Raw genomic sequence first — 18645 nt, 5'->3', positions numbered from 1 at the left:
GGAGTAAGGTATGTCTTTCTATAAAAAGTGCATTTTCAATTAAGAAAATTAATCTTACAATTCTTCTCTTAAGTAAACATTAGAAAATTTTTCAATTTCATTTTTGATACCACATCCAAGTTTTCTATTTAAGTATTCTCTTCCCTTTTAGTGTACTCTACTTTTAACTAATACAGATTATGTTGAAAGAACATGTCTCATTCCTAAATAATACTGGCTCTGTAGGAATAATGTAAACTCTTAGTGCATAAGATTAGCATGCTCTCTTGATAATACAGTGAAATCCCTCCCATAAGGCCAGGGTTCCCCCCCCCTCCCTCCCGTCATTTTATAGCAGAAATCATCTCTCATTTTAAGCAGCTGCAGAACCCTATTAGATACAGAATGCATATTCATAATCACTATTAGCAAATGTATTTGCTAATATAATATTTACAAGCTATCATATGCATCTCCTTATTTATCCTTGCTTGTATTAGCTAAACATGCAAACTGATTTTTTTACTTCACTGTAGTTTAACATCATATTCAGTGAGTCCTAGAGTCAAATATAAGAAACTCTCCAAACCTATGTAAGTCTGTTCTGCTCTATATGCATACATTAAAGAGCCATGTTAATTAACCCCAACTAAACACAACACACAAACAAGGTGGTAATAAAAAGCCATCTACATGTATGTCATCTACACCCATAGTTCGGTAGCTCTCATGAGAGAATTCATCATCATTTCCGACCCTATCGGGTAAGTGATAGCAACAAGACATCTGACTAAGCAGGTATGGCTGAAGTAGAAAGCAGGTTAGTATATATCAGACAAGGTGGGTGTCAATACTACCATTCCTTTTTACAAGAAAGAAAGTTAGCAAGGTAAGAACCTAATATTTCCTTCTTGTGCAGCAGGACTAGTAGTCTTGACTACAGAATGACATGGGGACAAATTTTTCCCCATCCTTGCAGGAACTCAATTTCCCCGTCCCCACAAGTTTGGGCGTTGTCCCTGTCCCATTCCTGTAAGCTCTGTCTTAACCACGCAAGCCTCGAACACTTATGATTTTAAAGTTTTTGAGGCTTGTGCAGATGAGGACAGAGCTTACAGGAAAATGAATTCCCACAGGGATGAGGAAAAATTTTCCCCCATGTCACCCTCTAGTCTTGACCATTGTGGTGTATCAGAGCAGTCCCTTGTTTCTAATGGGGAGGGGGGGTTGGGTTGGGAGGGAAAGAGAGAGAGAGGAGATAGGTGAGCCTGCTATTAGCACTGGAAGACCCAAAAGCAGTGTCTAGCCCGGTTACTACATTCACCTTGTAAAGCAGCATATAATCTGTTTTACTACTTGGGATCTGGGTTGTCCACTATAGGAAGCAGGATGCTGGGCTTGATGGACCTTCAGTCTGTCCCAATATGGCAATTCTTTAAAAAAAACCAAAAAAACCCCCAAAAACTTAGTGAATGGGTGGAGATTGGACCAAGCAGTCACCCTGCAAATCTCTGCAGACAAGACTGCTCCGACTCTGCCCAAGCTGATGCAACGCTGTGAATGGAGTGCACCTTCCATTACCACTAGAGACAGTCTGTTCTTTGGTAATGCTCATGAGTGAGCACTGAACAGGGGAGGCTTGAGGCAACGCCAACTTTAGCTCCTGAAACACCTCTGCAATCAAACGTTGAAGTCCAGAGGATTTGAATAACCTTCGCACCCTTCTGAGATCCAGGGCTACCACCTGATCATTGGCAGACTCTCCCAGTTGAGGACCCTGAATGAGAAATTAAAATCACGGACTCTGAACTTTTGTTCTCAGAGTCCACCAAAGCTTGGAACACCACGAAATCTGCATGGCTCCTTAGGGTGGACCCTGAACCTTTTGCTAAAAATCCTGCTTCTACCTCCGCTGCAGCCCCCACGGGTTTGTCATTTTTGAAACCTAAAAAGGCTTCATACATCATGTGTAGAAATTTGGGAGTGAACCACTGCCCAAAGGGTCTCCCACACTGGTTTCTGATGTTTGTCCAGCGGCATGTGGCTGCATTGTGCCAGGACACCCCAAGTCTGGCTCCCCCCACCCCATCTCCTGTCAGAATTTCTGGCCCAGAAAATGCTCCAGCTGAGCACCTAATCCACCAGAAGCAGGAAGCACAGCACAAAGCTCTCATTCCCCCCCTCACATGCTACATGGCACAACCCCCTTCGGATAAGCATCCGCTGCAAATTAGACATGAATTCAAACTATTTGCACCTGAGAAGTCTATCTGTACTGTTTTGTGTCAGACATAAAAGGGGCATAAAAGCAGAGACTTTTAAATTAAAATTGGGAAATCCAAGATGGCCATCACCATAGCAATTCTGGCACCTAAAATGGCCTGTAGGAAAAAAATGCAGACATGGGATTTAGGGAGATGGAGGACCTGATCCCTACCCTTGGAAACCTTCCACTACAACTTTAAGGACTCCCCTCAGATTACTCCCATAGCCTGCAATACCATTACTCACTCTCTGCCCCTGCTTAGGGAAGCCTCAGATCAGAGAAAGAGAAGATTTTTGCCTTAGTCAAGCCTGGAATCCAACAGATGGTTTGCTTCTTCGGAATGCCATCCAGTCCCCAACATAGAACTGGACCTCAGATCCCCACGACATCAAAGGGAGAGAGTCAGACCCAATCCTGGATAAAATACCATAGGACCCGCTCGGTCTGCTGTGCTCAAGCCCACTGTGGAGAGAACCTGGGATGAGGCACTCAAGTCCATTGTGGCCAGATTACTTCGAAGGTTACAGACCATGACTTCTGAGAATTATTGCTGCAGACTGGCCACACCAGAATTATGCAAGATCTGAGGCTGTATCTTCTTGCAATCAGATATGCCCTGGGGTGAACAGGGTCCTCTGCAGCACACCAAAAGCCTCTGACCAGATAATAAAACCTGAAAACAAAGATTAAACTTAAGTAGAACAAACAAACTCCCTAATCCTCACTTGTAGAGAGTAAGACTAAGTGGATGGAGCTCATCCCAGAGTGATAGGAGGTGGAGCATGAAAAAGTGAGCTGTCTACAACCTTCACAATGAATGGGGGTTTAATCTAATGGTCAAGATTATCAAGTCCTGTTACACAAGAAATTACATCATATTTAGTACAAATGCAGGTTAACTTTTGTTAAAAAGGGTAGACTACACCATGGTGATTACTACACACACACACAAAAAAAGGATTACTAAACTGCTACAAATCCAGAAACTTCTACCCTCAATTAAAAAGTATTCCCCCCCCCCCAAAAAAAAAAACACCGCCCCCAGGAAGCTCCCAACTAGGAGTTTAAGAGAGTCAGAAGTAGGATCCCAGATCCCTCCCTCCTCACAATGAAAAACAAGTTGAAGCACTGTTACATCCAACTTTAAAAGTGTGCTGTAATACATGATTACCTTCTGTTAACAAAGTGCACCAGTACTAACTTTCATTTAAAGCAATAAAACTCCAGCTCCAGTTCTAATCCAGCTCTATAGCAGGAACTTGGGATAGTTGACCTATTTAAAATTTAAGCATATGCTGTGGCACTATTGTACATAGAAAAGGTAAATACCAAACCAAGAAATAAACCACTTATAGTAGTCTCCTACCAACTAACAATGGCAAGGCTGAGAATCATACCTCTTGCCCTCAGCCAGGGTTTGTTGTTTCTATTCCATCAGAACCAGCCAAGGCCCCGTTTCAAATGAAGGCTGTGCTGCTACTACCAAACTGTGTATTTCTTCTCCCCACTGAATTTTAGTCAGTCTTTTGACAGTCCTCCTACAGAACCCCTCAAACACTGTTAAATCTTGCAGTGGAGTGATGGCAGGATCTTTACAGCATCAGTCCCCCATCTTTGCTTAAGGCAGAAGATGACTTGACCCTACACAGCATAATTAATACTATGGGAAGCAGGAAAAAAAAGCAACCAAGATCATTGCTTAAACCAATGTATCGCAAACTGTGTGCCACGGCACACAAGTGCGCCGCCTGAGATTCCAGGTGTGCCGTGTGACACCAACACCAGCTTGTGCCAGTGCCTCTCCCTTTCCAGCACCCCCCACTGGCAGCTCAGAGGGCCTTCACACATGCGCAGACATCAACATGATGACATCATGCATGCACATGATGTCATTGCGTTGATGGCCGTACACTGCTGGATGCCTTGAGCCACCAAGTTTAGTGTGCCATGGCTTCGCAAAGTTCGCTAGACACTGGCTTTTAAACAGAATAGGCTATAAGAAGAAACACATCAAGATGATGTACAAAGTATAATGTAGTAGAAATCATCTCTAATAAAAAGGTAGATAATGATCACTTTAATATAGGACAAAAAATTGAATGCTAAGCTAATGTTTAATATTAGATAGTTCTTCCTAGTTTAAAAACATGGACAAATTCAAACAACTCTTTAGCTAGAATCCCTATGCGATAAAGGGCTGGGAGGAGGATGTGATTTCATTGTAGTATTTGTAGCAACTTGTGAGTTTACTTGTTTATAGGCTTTTGGCTGCTGTAGTAAATTGCTATTACCAACCCCCCCCACACACAAACAAATTTATGGGGAAAAAAAAAAACCCTCCAGAAGATCTATGTGCTTCCACTCAAGATAATTTACACATTACAAACATATGCTGAACAGGGTTGTTTGTTTTTTTTAATCATCATCATCACTTGGGTAGTCAATGATTTGACACATGCTGTATTTTTAACATATTTTACTTTTTACTAATTTTCATCTGTAATCACTGCAAGACAACCCCAACACGCTCATATTCAAGCAGTGAAACAGTACAGTCATGAACTCTAGGATCTGGGAACTGTTATAAGTTTAAAAAGGTAGACATGATACAAATAAATATATAAAATTTAGTAGTACATCATCACTGACTTCATCTTGAAACACCAAATTTCCTTGAGGTACTACTTGCATGTCTCCTGTTTAAGGTAGGCTATCAAGTTTTTTCTTTCTTCTTCCTTCTTAATGCCAGCAAAGACCATCTTTGTTCCAGGGATGTATTTCTTTGGATTGGCTAAGTATTCCATTAATGTGTCCTCATTCCAGATGATACCTAGAATTAATTAAATTAGTTAAGTCTTTATCAGTTTAAGAAGGGAATGTAAGCCGACAGAGGAAAGACATTTTTGTACTATGAAGTTCAGTTTCCCCAGCTACCTAGGTTCAGGGCCGATAACTTCCTTTTTAAAAAGAAATGCTGGCCTGCAATCTCCCCCCTTTGATGCTAGGCAGTTGAGCAGCTCATTTAGACTAGGGACTCTTTTTCCACAGCACAGAAATGACTTAATCAGGCATTCTATAGCTATCCGGTTCAAAGACAACCCCGCGAAAGAAAGGCGCGCGCCGACAACTGAGCGCAAGATGGAGGTGCGCGCGCCGAAGAAAATTACTGTTTTTAGGGGCTCCGATGGGGGTTTTTGTTGGGGAGCCCCCCCAGTTTACTTAATAGAGATCGTGCCGGCGTTGTGGGGGGTTGTAACCCTCCACATTTTACTGTAAACTTAACTTTTTCCCTAAAAACAGGGAAAAAGTGAAGTTTTCAGTAAAATGTGGGGGATTACAACCCCCCACACCGCGGCGCGATCTCTATTAAGTAAAGTGCGCTCAATTGTCTGTGCGCGCCTTTGTTCCGGCGCGCTTTTGACCCGACACCTAGCTATCCTACAGCAGCAACCAAGAGTAACACCAGCCATCACTCACATACCCCAGAGCACAGCTTCCCAAACTGTGGAACACATATCTGGGGTTATTAGCATTGGGTTGCATCCTGCTCATCTCCTGGAGTAACAATTCATGGAGTCTGAACTACAAAAAGATCAAGCACTATTCTAGAGGGCAGGAAATCATCAAGTGCTGTTTTTGGTGGCTGGATGTAGGGTCCATGACACAAATCTCAAGGAGCTCCTATGCATACTCCCAGCCTCACAACTATTTCAGAAATATTGTGAAGACAGGTAAATTTAGACAGAGGAATAATTCCAGAGTTGTTTTCTCCGACCAGAATTCCTGCACTGCTTCAAAGTGAACTATGTGAAATGAGAGGTGGGAGGGAAGTCTTCGTCCCTTCTCTCATTTTATTTTCTTTGTTATTAATTTTCCCCTGTAGCACTCCATCTGCCTGACATGACCAGCCTCCTCCCTTCTTCCCAGGGTAGTGGTACCCACTCCACCCTGATCTCCTTTCCAAGCCTCCTGGACCCCACTAGTTTGAAGGAGGAAGGAGCAAAGCTCACTCATGGCAGTTGCAGGGCCATCATTTCCAAAATGGCAGTCTCTGACCTATCCTTGAGATGTACTGTGCAGACTGTCTCTACCCAGTGAAGTCCAGGGGCCGCCATTTGAGATGCCCACTGTCACCTCCAAAATGGCAGCCCTTGCCCTGCACAGTGTATCCTGGGATGCACTGGATGGGACCAGTCTGCCATATAAGGAAATTTCTCCTTTTTATGGCAAACCGGCCCTGCCTGGGAGACAACAGCCTGGAGGCCAAGACTGAGTGAGCACTGGTCCTGCCTCCTACAAGGTACTAGGGTCCAGGGAGATAGTTTTAAATAGGGAAGTATAGAAGGGACTGATCAGTGCTGGTGAGGGAGGGATGAGTGTCTGGTGCCAAAGCCACTAAAACACCAGGGAAATTTAATTGGGTTGGCAATGAGGGCAGGGAAGGTGGTCAGTGGCTCTAATGTGCTGCTGTTTGCATCAGCTCCTAGGGGAGATGGGAATGAGGACCTCCTTCATGACAATGGTTGAGCTAGTGACATGTTAACACAAACTAAGGGGTCCATTTATCAAGCTGCGTTAGGGGTTTAATGCGCGTAATACTGCGCGTTAAACCGCCTGCTGCGCTAGCCGCTAACGCCTGCATTGAGCAGGCGTTAGTTTTTTACCCGGCCGCGGGGGTTAGCGCATGATGAAATGTCCGACGCGCTAACCCCGCTAGCACGGCTTGATAAAAGGACCCCTAAGTGGCTCAATTCCACAGAAAGATATAAATAATTTACCTTTGTTTTTGTTAGCTTCTGTATAAGAAAATCCTGGCGATTGGCCAGTCTTCCGGCCAAATAAACCATACAGATTAGGGCCAGTCTTGATTTTGCCACCTTTTTCCAGTGTGTGGCATGTTGAACACTTTTGAGCAAAGATCTTCCTGCCTTTTTCTAGATCTCCCATTGTGATTGCTACAAGACAGTATAAGAGAAACATCTTCATTAAATGTTCAAGAACATTAGAGTACAATGTATCTAAATCCATAACAATTGGAATTCTGTTGAAATAAGAGCAAACATACATAGTCCAGAAATTCCTACCCTTCTGATACAGGCTGGCTAGCTAGTATGTTACTTATACAGTATGTAGGGTTAAAGGATATTTCATAAATAATTATATATTGCATAAAATAGGTAAAAATATACCTTTATTTCTTATTATGTTCTTTCCTCATTTATTGAATTTACCTGTAAACCATGCCGAGCTCTATCTTTATGGAAATGATACGGTATACAAATTTAAGGTTTAGTTTAAGCTGCCTTTTTTATTTAATATTACTTAACTTTTTTATTTATTTATATATATAGTTTACATACACCCTATTACTAAACCCTCAAGCAATAAACTAGAAAGATGGTATATCATACAATACATACAGTTTTTAGGGCAGCTGCTGTGAAGTATTTTGTGAGACCCTGGTCGAGGGCGATGAAGTGTTTTCCTCTGCTGCCCCCGGGTGTTTACTGTCTTGCTGCAGCGTTTGCATGGCCCCAGAAAAAAAACAAAATTGTTCTGCCAATGTGGCCCAGGGAAGCCAAGAGGTTGGACACCCCTATTTTAGGGCATAGGACCTCACATAACACTTTATCCCAAGTCCACATTCTGTTCAATAATCATTTATACTATTGCCTCCTTCCCTTCATTCAATGTTTTTTATTTATTATATATATATTTTATTATAATAATTAGTGGTGTGCATATTTCATTAGTGCAAAATTCCATCTGAATATCCCATAAATATCAATTTTTATTTTTGAATACTATAGCTTCAAGCTTTTAAATCAGCAACACTTATCTTAAACAGCAAAACTGCTGGTCCAACGTTAGCTCTCTGGACTACAACTACTCAACGCTCCACTTTTGCGCGAGTGTTTGTCAACAGACCTTCATCGGGGGAAGTTGTGGTTGCTACATTATTGTAGCAAAACCTCCATCCTCAATGACTATCAAACTTGCACCTTCTTAAGCCTTCCAGAGCACTTCTCAGTTTATATTACAGTACACTTCTCCCTCCGTATTCACGGTTTCAGCAATCATGGTTTTGATTATTCATGGTTTTTAGCTTGCTGGCTCCTCCCCCCAAATTATGTCAGCTTGCATACAGAAATTGTCGATTCCAAGCATTTACAGAGAAAATTGCCGATTCCCAGCACTTTTTTTGCCGTGTCTTGCCTCTCCTTCAGGAACAGGCCAGGTCTTTTACCATATTCACGATGGTTTTTAATAGAAAACAGCAAACATATGAAAAAGTTATTTGCGGTTTTTCTGTATTTGCGGTTCTGTTAATCCCCCATCACAGCGAATAGGAGGGAGAAGTGTATTAGTATGTTACATATGCCATATAAAATTAACATTTTCTCCCCAAGGGATAAGAAATAACATGCGCATTAAAGATATCTGCAAAATAACTGAATAAAAGCTTAGAAGTTGGTAAGCTGATGTTTACTTAACATAAATGCAGCTCTTTCAAGGAACTTCAAGTGGGGGAAGGGAAGGGGACTACCACATAGCACAAGCAATTTCTCTGAAATAATTCATGTGGTTAGGACAGAGTTTGCCAAGCCAATCCTTAAGGATCCCAGACAATCAGATTTTCATAATGAATAGTCATGATAAAGTTACATTATACAATGCTTCCGATGCATGGTTACCATGGACATCTTAAAAGCTGGACTGGCATGCAGGCACCACATGTTTTGGAAGCCCAGGATAATGGCTATGCCAAGAGAACAACACTACAAGGGCAAGGAGAATAAGGGAAGAATTCTCTAGAAATTTTTGACAACAGGATGGCATAAAAAAGTAGCTAGGTTATAAGGGGAGAGTACTGTACAACAGTGTTTCTCAACCTGGGGTACACCGGCCGCTTGTTGGGGGTACACAGATTGGCTGTCAATTTCAGCCTGTCTATCTACCGCTGCTGTTGCCACCGCCCAGGATCTCGCGTTCCTGCCTGCCCCTCTCCCTCCGCGACAAACTTCTTGAAGCCGCACTCACTCCTTCAGTAGCACTCCTTGCGGTGGGAGGCGCATGCAGCGAGTCAGGCGCTGCATGTAAGCGGTTAACCCAGAAGCATTCTCTCCGACGTCAGAATTGACATTGGAGAGAAGGCTTCTGGGTCAGCCACATGGAGTGTGTGGGTTGCTGCTTGTGCCATCTATTGCGGGAGTGCTGCTGGGGGATGAGGACCGAAGGAGCAAGTGCAGTTTAGACAAGTCAGGGGGACATGATGATTTGCGACCATTTGGGGTTCGAAAATAATTGACTTCGTACTACTACAGAGCTTTGTGTCACATTGCAGCTGAAGTGGTTTGCATATTTATATTACATACAGGAACTTCCTTTGTCGTTACTGGACTTTCAATCCAAGTTTTATATCTGGGGCAAGTGTTTTGCCCAAAGTCACAAGGGGCCACAGTGGAAATCAAACCTGGTTGTGCTGTGGTTTTAAGTGCCTTTTGTGTTAGGAGGCATGGCATGGGTGGATAATTTGACAAGAAACTACACAGATAGTTTATTGAGTTGGATATGGTGGTGGAGAGGGAACAGAGGGACAGACTGAAGGGGATGCAAGGTGGGGGAATATTGGACAAAGTAATGGAAGAAGAGATGTGGAATAGTGCTGGAGAGGGGTGATAGGAAAAGGCATGGGGCCCGTGGGCAGTGGTGAAAAATGCTGCACATGATCCAGGGGATGAGAGCGGGAGAAATATTGAACTGGGAGGGAGGCTGGAAAGGTGGAAGGGAAGGCAGATATTAGATCACTGGAAGAGGGAGGGGATGTGTGTGAGAGAGCTTGCCCTTAGTGACTAATCAGTACAAGTACTTTTTATGTATCTAATGTTGTATGAAAAGTTTAATTAGCATTCCCCAATACCTTGGCTGAGATTGGTCATTTATAAAAATAAATAGAAGAAATGGCATTACAAATAGTACTATTATGGGGGTGGAGTCAGGGGTAGAACTTGGCAGGTCTGGGGCGGAACTAGGGCAGGGGTACTCGGTAGGTATTTGTTAGGCTTAGGGGGTATTTGGCTTAAAAAGGTTGAGAAACACTGCTGTACAACATACTACACATTATTATAAAGTTATTTGTTAAGTTAGACAGGTGCTCAATAAAATCAGCTAGGTGGTGTGCCCATTTAAAAGAGCCTGGGGAAAATACTGAGAAGGATAGTTAAGATATTTATTCTCCTCAGGGAGCTCAGAACTGTTTACATTAATTTATGCATTTTTTCCTGTCTGTCCCGGCGGGCTCACAACCTAATATAGTAAAAGCCTGCTTCTTATGTAGCTTAATATGAGGGATGTACTGAAAGTAATTTTTATTAACTGACATAGGTTGTTCAAATGGCACATGTTGGTATTGTAACTCCTCTATACAGGTGTTTCAGAATCTTTTCCTCGCTGCAGGTGAATAATGGATTCCAAAAAGAAACAACGTGCCATCACTAGTTCTTGATGGAGGGTTGCAGGCTGTCTGACATCCACAGAAGACTACAGAATGTTTACAGAGATGGCACCATTCACGAGAGCAATGTGAACAGATGGATGAAGGTTAAAGACGGAGAAACCAGCTTTGAGGACAAACCATGCCGCTGGGGGACAATCAAGTGCAATCACTGACATGAATCGTCAGTGAGTGGACAAATTGATCTACGCGGACAGACAAGTACAATCTGTGAGCACAACAGGACTGTGGTCCCAATGCCATTCAGAAGAGTATAGCGGAAAGTGTGTGCAAAGGGGGTACCTCAGCAGTTGACACCTGATTTGAAGGAGAAAAGGGTAGAAGTTTGCTCTGATTTGCTGGAAGCTTTTGAAGCCAATGAAGACACTTTTTTCTGATCTGGTGACAGGGGATGAAATGATCCATAAGCAAAGAATCAGTTCGTGGAATAGCACATCAACTCTTCTCCAAGGCCTAAGAGGTTTAAGAGCTAAAGATCAGCACAGAAGTCATGATGACTTTTTTGGAATGACAAGGACATCATTCTGAGTTTTTTGGAGATGGCAAGGGCGTCACTCTCCTCGATTTTCTGGAATGTGGCCATACCGTGACCAGCGAGCAGTACATTGAGATACTACTAATGGCTGCTCTAAGCTCGAGTAAGAGACCAAACAATAATCTGGAAACAATCCACATTCACGATGACAATGCGTGACCACACATGCTTTAACAACAAATCAGGTGACCAGTAAATTGGGCTGGTCAGTGGTCCCTATCCACTGTACAGCTTGGATATAGCAACTTTCAACTTCCACCTGTTCAGTCCAATAGAGGTCAATCTTTGGGAAAACAATACTATGACACAGAAGAGGTAAAAGTGACTATGAAGAAGTGGGTACAACAAACGCACACCTCGGAGCACAGTACTTTCTCTGTCCCCAGTGGGATCAAAATCTGTTTCTGTACTTGAGACATGAAAAGTTTAGTCAGTCTCTAAAATTAAGAATTTAAGCTCTACCCTTTAGCCAAGGTACTCCTACGTTACATTAAGATATACTAGGTACTTTCACCACCCTTAGTGGGCTCTCAACCTAAATGAGTACTTGAGGCAATAGAGCACAATGAGCCACAATGGGATTTGAACTATTCAGCCCACTCTATCCTAATGGCTAACCAAGATTAAGGTAATTTCCTAATATCCAGATGTGTTTATGACACCTTGATAGCAAGTTTGAAGCAGGGTGTTCTCAAACTCAAAGGGCACCATAGTTGATTTTCCAGTAATATCTACATACATAGAAAGTAAAATATAAACAAGATCTCTGTATACCCTGAAAAATCAGTTGGGTTATAGCCCTCAAGAATTGAGTTCATTATGATTTGCATACCTCACATTCATACTATAACAAATAAAACTCCTGGGGGGGGGGGGGGGTTTCCCCTCAAAAAATATACAACTTAAAGACAAAATAATAAATCCTCGATAAAAGGGCATGGTAAGGCAGTTGTATGCCAGAGAATCAGTACAGTTAATTACTAAAACTTTTCCAATAAACCTAACGAATTTGCCAGACGTCCGCAATACAGAAGTAGTAAGCTTACTAGAATACAGATTAAAATAAACCCCGAAATGAAGTATCCACCGCCTATGCCAACAACCTAAAAAAACAAACCAAACCTCACACACATCATATCTCTCTTACTACTAATCCCATCCAGATGTTCATTCATATACCATGTGTACCTCAACGCACAGAAGCCATGTAAAAATCCTCCAAACTTTTATTTATTTATACACTTTCAAATATGATCAATCAAGTAAAACTTGTACAGAAAGCAAAGTCCAAGAAATAAAGAAAAACTTCCAACTTAATACATACATTCCAATAATTATTCCATCTTAGATCTCGCTCAAGTCCTCATATAAGATCCAAGATTAAATTAAACGGAATTTAAGGTAATCAATTAAAAGAAAAGAACAATTATAGGTGAGACCATGATTAGGCAGTCATCTATTCATCATGAGCTTTCTCCAGCCGTGACAGAGACAGGAATGTTGTCAGTTGTGCGTCCTCCAAACTTTTTAAGCCATCGATTTTTAGTTCTGAATATAAAACTGCCAGGCTTTGCAGATTTAACACCTTCAAGGTGTAAAACCAACACAACAAGGGAAGAAAGACATCTATCCTACGGGTCAAGTAGATCATCGGAAGAATGAATCGGAACGCATCCCTGCGAATATCAGCTCGTTTTACTATTTCCAGCGGGGGGATTTTATGCCGCGCGCACAGAGTATCAGGACTATGTCCGGAGCCCAGGCGGAGCGGTCACCTTCCTGCGACAGGCCTCCGCGCTTTCTGTAGGAGAACGAGCGAGAGAGGAGCAAACCCGAGACTAAGCCCTAGCCGGAGCTTGGCGACCCCAGGCTAAGGTTACAAACGGAGGGGGAAATAACCTCGGGAAGGTGGAAACTTCAGCAAAAGAAGCTTCCTACGTAATCGAACACTACAAAACTAGAGGCACAAATACCTACAACATAGCGAGAGTTTCCCAGAAACCCCCCGCGCGCGCGAGAGCCGCACAATGCCCACCGCTCGCTTACCCTCTCAGACGGCCACGAGATGCGCCCAAGGACACGCTGTACTCAAGGATAAGTAACCGGTACCCTCCAACCAAACCCGTCTGACGCAGCAGGAAAGACCCGCCTCCGGACGTGAAGAAAACCGCTGCTGCCCAACCGCTAGCGAGCACTGAAGCACGGATTGGCCTGTGGGTTTGCCCGTTACTGCGGCTAGACAGCATCAAGGTTTCTCTTTTGCCTTTCCTGCCCGTTGCGTAAGGTCCGATGGCGTCATGAGCAGGAAATTTGGGACGTTCGTTCTTCGCACGTTCGCCACGCCTGCGCCTGCCTGCAGTGACCTTGGCCTGTGTGTAGTAAAATTTGAGACACGTGATATATATATATATATATGCGATTTTTCACTCACGGCGACAACCAGCCTTTATATTCGTGTTCAGTAAAGTTTGATTCTAGTATTGGTGTACGTTCTGGGAAAACCGGGGGGTCATTATCGGGAGAAACTGGATGAGGCGCCCAGTGGAAAGCTTTTCATTTTCAGCTGTTGTCACCGTGCTTTCCTTTTTTGTGTTTAGTGTTATCCTCAGTGTGAGCTTTTGTTGTATTTTTTTTTTCTCCCCCCCACCCCAATAAAGTCTACTGTAATGCAGTTTTAGTTCCTGGTATTTTCATTCACAAATCTGCAGATTTGGGAGCAGGATTTCTCTCATCCACGTGTGCTCAGGAATGTGTCTTCATGTGCACCTGATATTTAAACACATCATGTGAGTGACCCGTCCCTCCCTCAAAGAATGCCTCTGCTGCAGAGTAGGAGATTTTTTAAGGTCACAGAGAGCCAGTTTCTCTGATATTGCTGGTAAAATCCGATGGATCACTGTAGGGGTCGTAACTTTTAACAATTAAAAAAAAAAAAGAGTGATTCTCAAAGAACCGTGCATGCAAATGAGGTTCATGGAGAGTGTTCAGATTTACATGAGATCAGCCGTCGCTGGTGATAGCGATTGGCACATGTGCAGAGTAATCCACAGAAAGAGGTGCAAATGTGCACATGTGCCGGGAAAAGATAACATGTTTAATACGCTCACTCGAGACTCACGCTTTTGAGGGTTTCCCCCCATTACAATAATTTATGTGAATAGTGTGGGTTTCAAAATTTTTTTTTTATCATTAGCCACAGCCAGATGCATGTGAGATGTGCTTTTCATAGTACCAGCACCCCAGACCAGCTGGTAATTTTTGGTCATTAAAAGCTGGCACTTTGTTTGGAGAATCACCCACAGTGCTCGTTTAAATATTACTGATCCCATTAACTACCATTTTAATAGTAATGACCTTGTACTACATTTGCATGGCAGAGTCAGAGGCTGCTAGGAAGCTCGGAAAAGACCACAGTTCTGAGAATCGAGTGATAAAATACTGCCATGCTAAACCAGCTAGAATTAGTTTAGCGACCATCGTTAAAGGCATATTAGGTTTTGAGGATCCAGCCCTGAATGTGTGTATATGTAGAGAGAATGGTAGAGGGTGGAGTTGGAAGTCCTATTAAAAATGATCCTTTATAAGCACACCTCCTACCTGTAAAATATGTTCTGGGTAAGATAAGGGCATATTTACAGAATAGCACTTAGGCAGGTTTTGGGCATCTACATGTGCATGTGCCATTATTCTAATCATTTAGGCATGTAAATGGTGGATAACAGTACATGTTTTCAGTGGCGTAGTAAGGGTGAGTGGCGCCAAGGACGGTGGCCCCCTTCCCCACCTGTAGTGCACGTGCCCCCTTCCCTTTACCTTTTTAACTTCTCCGGTGTGAGCAACATGCCCACGTCGGTGTTGGCTCGCCCTTTGATGTCACTTCCTAGGTGCGGGTCCTGGAAGTGATGTCAGAGAGAGTGCCGATGGCCAATGTGGGCAGCAACCTCGCACCGGAGAAATAAAAAATGTACAGGGGAAGGCATGTGGCATGCACACAGGGCAAAAAGACGAGCAGGTGGGTGGCAGAGAGGAGGAGGAGGGGTGCTGCGCCCTTAGCAAGACGTCGCCTGGGGCAGATTGTCCCCCATTGCTTTGCTACTTCCTGATTAATAGAATTATTTCCTTTTTCTCTAGCTTTTTCATTCTTCATCCATAGCAGAGGCCCTGTGTTTGGCTCTTAGCCAAAAGATTGGGAAGTGTGACCATAGTACCTGTTAGCACAGTGTGTTCTACTTCTGTGTCCTTGCCCTTTCTCCTTTTTATTTAGAGTTCATTTCCATGGAACTTGCATACATTTCTGACTCAGAGGTATTACTGTTGAACATTTGGCACACAGACCTAAGTTCACCTAAGAGCCAAGTGAAAGCAAACATGTTTTATCCCCTTGAGTGTATTTGTTCTTCCAGCATAATACATGATCAGAACAGTAAGGCAAACTTGGAGATGGGTAATTAAATCCTAGAAATAGCATTATTAGAGTATAATGTTTGTAAATGCAGTCCCCTGCATGATATCTTCCATGCAGTTTCTTTGTAATATCTATGTCTGTAGCAGTTCTAATCTGTAAGCCACAATGATGCCTAGGTGACATTTGCGGGATACAAGAGTTGATATGGTATGGTAATGAACAGAGGCATTGAAAAATGCATTGGCCACTTACATGAGACTCACTCACGTTGAACCCAACTGTGGTCCCCACCATGGTACATTACTCTCAGAATAATGTCCCAGTTCGGCATCCTTGTTTTTCTTTTCTCCTCTTTTTCTCAGACATCCTAATTTATCAACATGTTTCTACTGAATTGAATGACATTTTCTGAATACCCTGTAAACAAATTGTTGATTTCTTGTAGCTATACTGCCTGAGAGTGCTGTTCATGAACAGGTGGGCATCATACCTTTCAGGAGGATGTTTATTTTTCTGTATTAACAAAAATATAGATGCTGCAAGTTTCCAGATGGTAATGACCAAGATCTATTTTCCATCTTACAATACATTTTCTGGAAATTGCTTAGTACTGCATACTTTAGGCCAGCGTCTCTCAAACATTTTTAGCTCTGGCACACTAAACAGAGCAAATTATTTTCACGGTATATTATAACTGAAATTATAAAATTGCTGGGAGGTCAGGGAGCATGCCCTTCGGTGAGGTGGAGGTACCGGCAGGAGGGACTGGGCATCCCTCCTGCCGATGATCTTAGGGGTGGGGGGTTTCCAGCTGGAGGGACTGGGCAATGTCTCGGCGAGGTGGTAGTAGGAGGAATTGGGCACTCCTCCTGCCATGAACATTTGGGGGGGGGGAGTGGCTTCGGGGGTTACAGCAGGAGGGACATGGCATCTCTTCTGCCAGTAGTTTTCATGGGGGGAACACGTTTCCTGCCACGGATGCTCCCAGCAGGCAGATTCCCTTGCCACGATTAGCTCAGCGGCAGCCCGATTCTCTAACCAGCACTTATGACATAGACGCCATTTAGAGAATTGTGGTGTTAGGCAATTCTACATAGGACGCCCATGTGTGAATCTCAAAAACTGCTTAGGCGGCTTCTGAGATGGGTGTCCTATACAGAATCTGGCCCTTAGACCTGGTTTTACATCGTTTAAGTCATTGTTTTTCAACCGCTGTTCCGCGGCACACAGATGTTGCTTGGTGTGCCGCAGGGCCGCCATCAGGGCAGTACTACCAGTCCTGCATTCAGGGGCCCAGAGCTGACAGGGGGCCCGAGGCAGGGGCGCCAGTAGCTCGCCAAGGCAAAGTGAGTCGATCACCCAGGACTCACTTTGTCTTGGCGATCTAATCTATCGAGCCGATAAGTCTTCTTTTCCCCGACGTCAGTTCTGCAGTCGGAGAGGAAGTTCGGGCCAGCCAATCGCTGCCTGGCTGGGCGGAACTTCCTCTCCGATTGCAGAATTGATGTCAGGGAGAGCATGCGTCGGCGTCGGCTTTGGGGCCTGTTATCCATTGGTGGGTCCTGTTCCCCGATGGCAGCAGCAGTGGCAGTGGCTTGGGGAACGGCAGGGAGAAAGAAAGAAAGGGGGCAGGCAGGGAAACAGAAGGAAAGAAGAGAAACAGAAAAAAAGAAAGAAAGGTCAGGGAGAGAGGAAGAAAAAATTGGGGGAGGGAATGAGGTGTGGAGGAGAGAAAGCATACAGGCTGATAGAAGGGAAGAAAGATTGGATGCACAGTCAGAAGAAGAAAGTGCAACCAGAAATCACCAGACAAGGTAGGAAAAATGATTTTATTTTAAATTTAGCAAAGTGGAGGCAGTATTACCACAGTTTTCAAAGGAATTTGCCCAAATAACTTAATAGTTAACTGGGTAAATTCCCAGAGATGAAAACTTCCCTTCACTTACTATGCACAGTTCTGAATTTATATCTGCTGTCTATATTTTACAATATGGTCACCTTTTACTAAACCGTAATAGTGGTTTTTAGCGCAGGGAGCCTATGAGCGTCAAGAGCAGTGCTGGGCATTCAGCGCAGCTCCCTGCGCTAAAAACTGCTATTGTGGTTTAATAAAAAGGATGGAGGGTATATTTGTCTATTTTTGTATGCTATAAAAACCAAATACAGAGAGAGACTGAGAGCTGTTGACGAAGAGCTACGTGTGTGTCTTTCTTCGATTCCAGCCAGAATATCAGCTTTGTGTTCAGCCAAACAGGCCCAGGTTTCACACTGAATAAAGTATTTTATAATTTTTCACTATTCTGTTTACTTAATATTTCATAATAAAGTAATTATAAAATACTTTCTTTGTGTTTATTTGATTCCTATTCAAGAGAATTACTTTATATATAGTCAATATAGGCACAGAGTTAAATTTTTTAACATTTTCTAATGGTGGTGTGCCTCGTGATTTTTTTCATGAAACAAGTGTGCCTTTGCCCAAAAAAGGTTGAAAAACACTGGTCTAAGTCACAACATATAAGTTCCATCCAGCCTCGTAAAACTTTCTATTATCCCTACAGTACGACTAAGTGTAGGTCAGCCCACATCCTGCCCTCACCACTCCTTCAAAAGTGCCCCTTTCAACTCTGGGCGCACAGTGGGATTCAGAGGCCTAAAAAGTCTCTGGATATGTCTAAAATCCCTTTTCAATTATCGGCACTTGGGTCTATCTTTTAGGACAGGCCCAAGTGCCATCTTGGGTGGGTTTTTAGACGTATTTTTGTTTTGATTATGAGCCCCATAGTGAATAGAGAGGAGGCAATGGAAATAGTCGACAGCATAGAACTGTGCTGCAAGCACAGGGAAGCAGCACCAGTCAGAGAATGAGATTAGATAGAATATCACCAGACAAGAAAGGTAAGATAAATTGTTTTATATTTTAGTTTAGTAATTGAAATATGTCA

At 43.1% G+C, this 18645-nt stretch overlaps 1 protein-coding gene across 1 annotated transcript; it reads right to left on the bottom strand.

Annotated features, from left to right (window-relative positions):
* Positions 1 to 4635: 4635 nt before the first annotated feature.
* On the bottom strand, positions 4636 to 13491 carry LOC117354049 (cytochrome c). Its single transcript, XM_033930815.1, has 3 exons — positions 13342 to 13491; positions 7024 to 7200; positions 4636 to 5075 (listed from the first exon to the last, which is right to left on the bottom strand). Exons 2-3 carry the CDS (start codon positions 7190 to 7192, stop codon positions 4927 to 4929), a joined length of 318 nt encoding a protein of 105 aa, XP_033786706.1. The 5' UTR covers positions 7193 to 7200; positions 13342 to 13491; the 3' UTR covers positions 4636 to 4926.
* Positions 13492 to 18645: the final 5154 nt, after the last annotated feature.

The sequence above is a fragment of the Geotrypetes seraphini genome, chromosome 2 (genome assembly GCF_902459505.1).
Source record: "Geotrypetes seraphini chromosome 2, aGeoSer1.1, whole genome shotgun sequence".
NCBI classification, from domain to species: domain Eukaryota; kingdom Metazoa; phylum Chordata; class Amphibia; order Gymnophiona; family Dermophiidae; genus Geotrypetes; species Geotrypetes seraphini.
Note: the sequence above shows the minus strand (reverse complement) of the source record. Positions and strands in the feature narration are given on the sequence as shown.

Bases quoted from the DNA above. Each gene is read 5' to 3' on its own strand.
- LOC117354049 (XM_033930815.1), bottom strand. From the start codon at position 7,192: ATGGGAGATCTAGAAAAAGGCAGGAAGATCTTTGCTCAAAAGTGTTCA. The intron at 5,076-7,023 runs GTAAATTATTTA...AATTAATTCTAG, and splicing joins AGAAGCTAACAAAAACAAAG to GTATCATCTGGAATGAGGAC.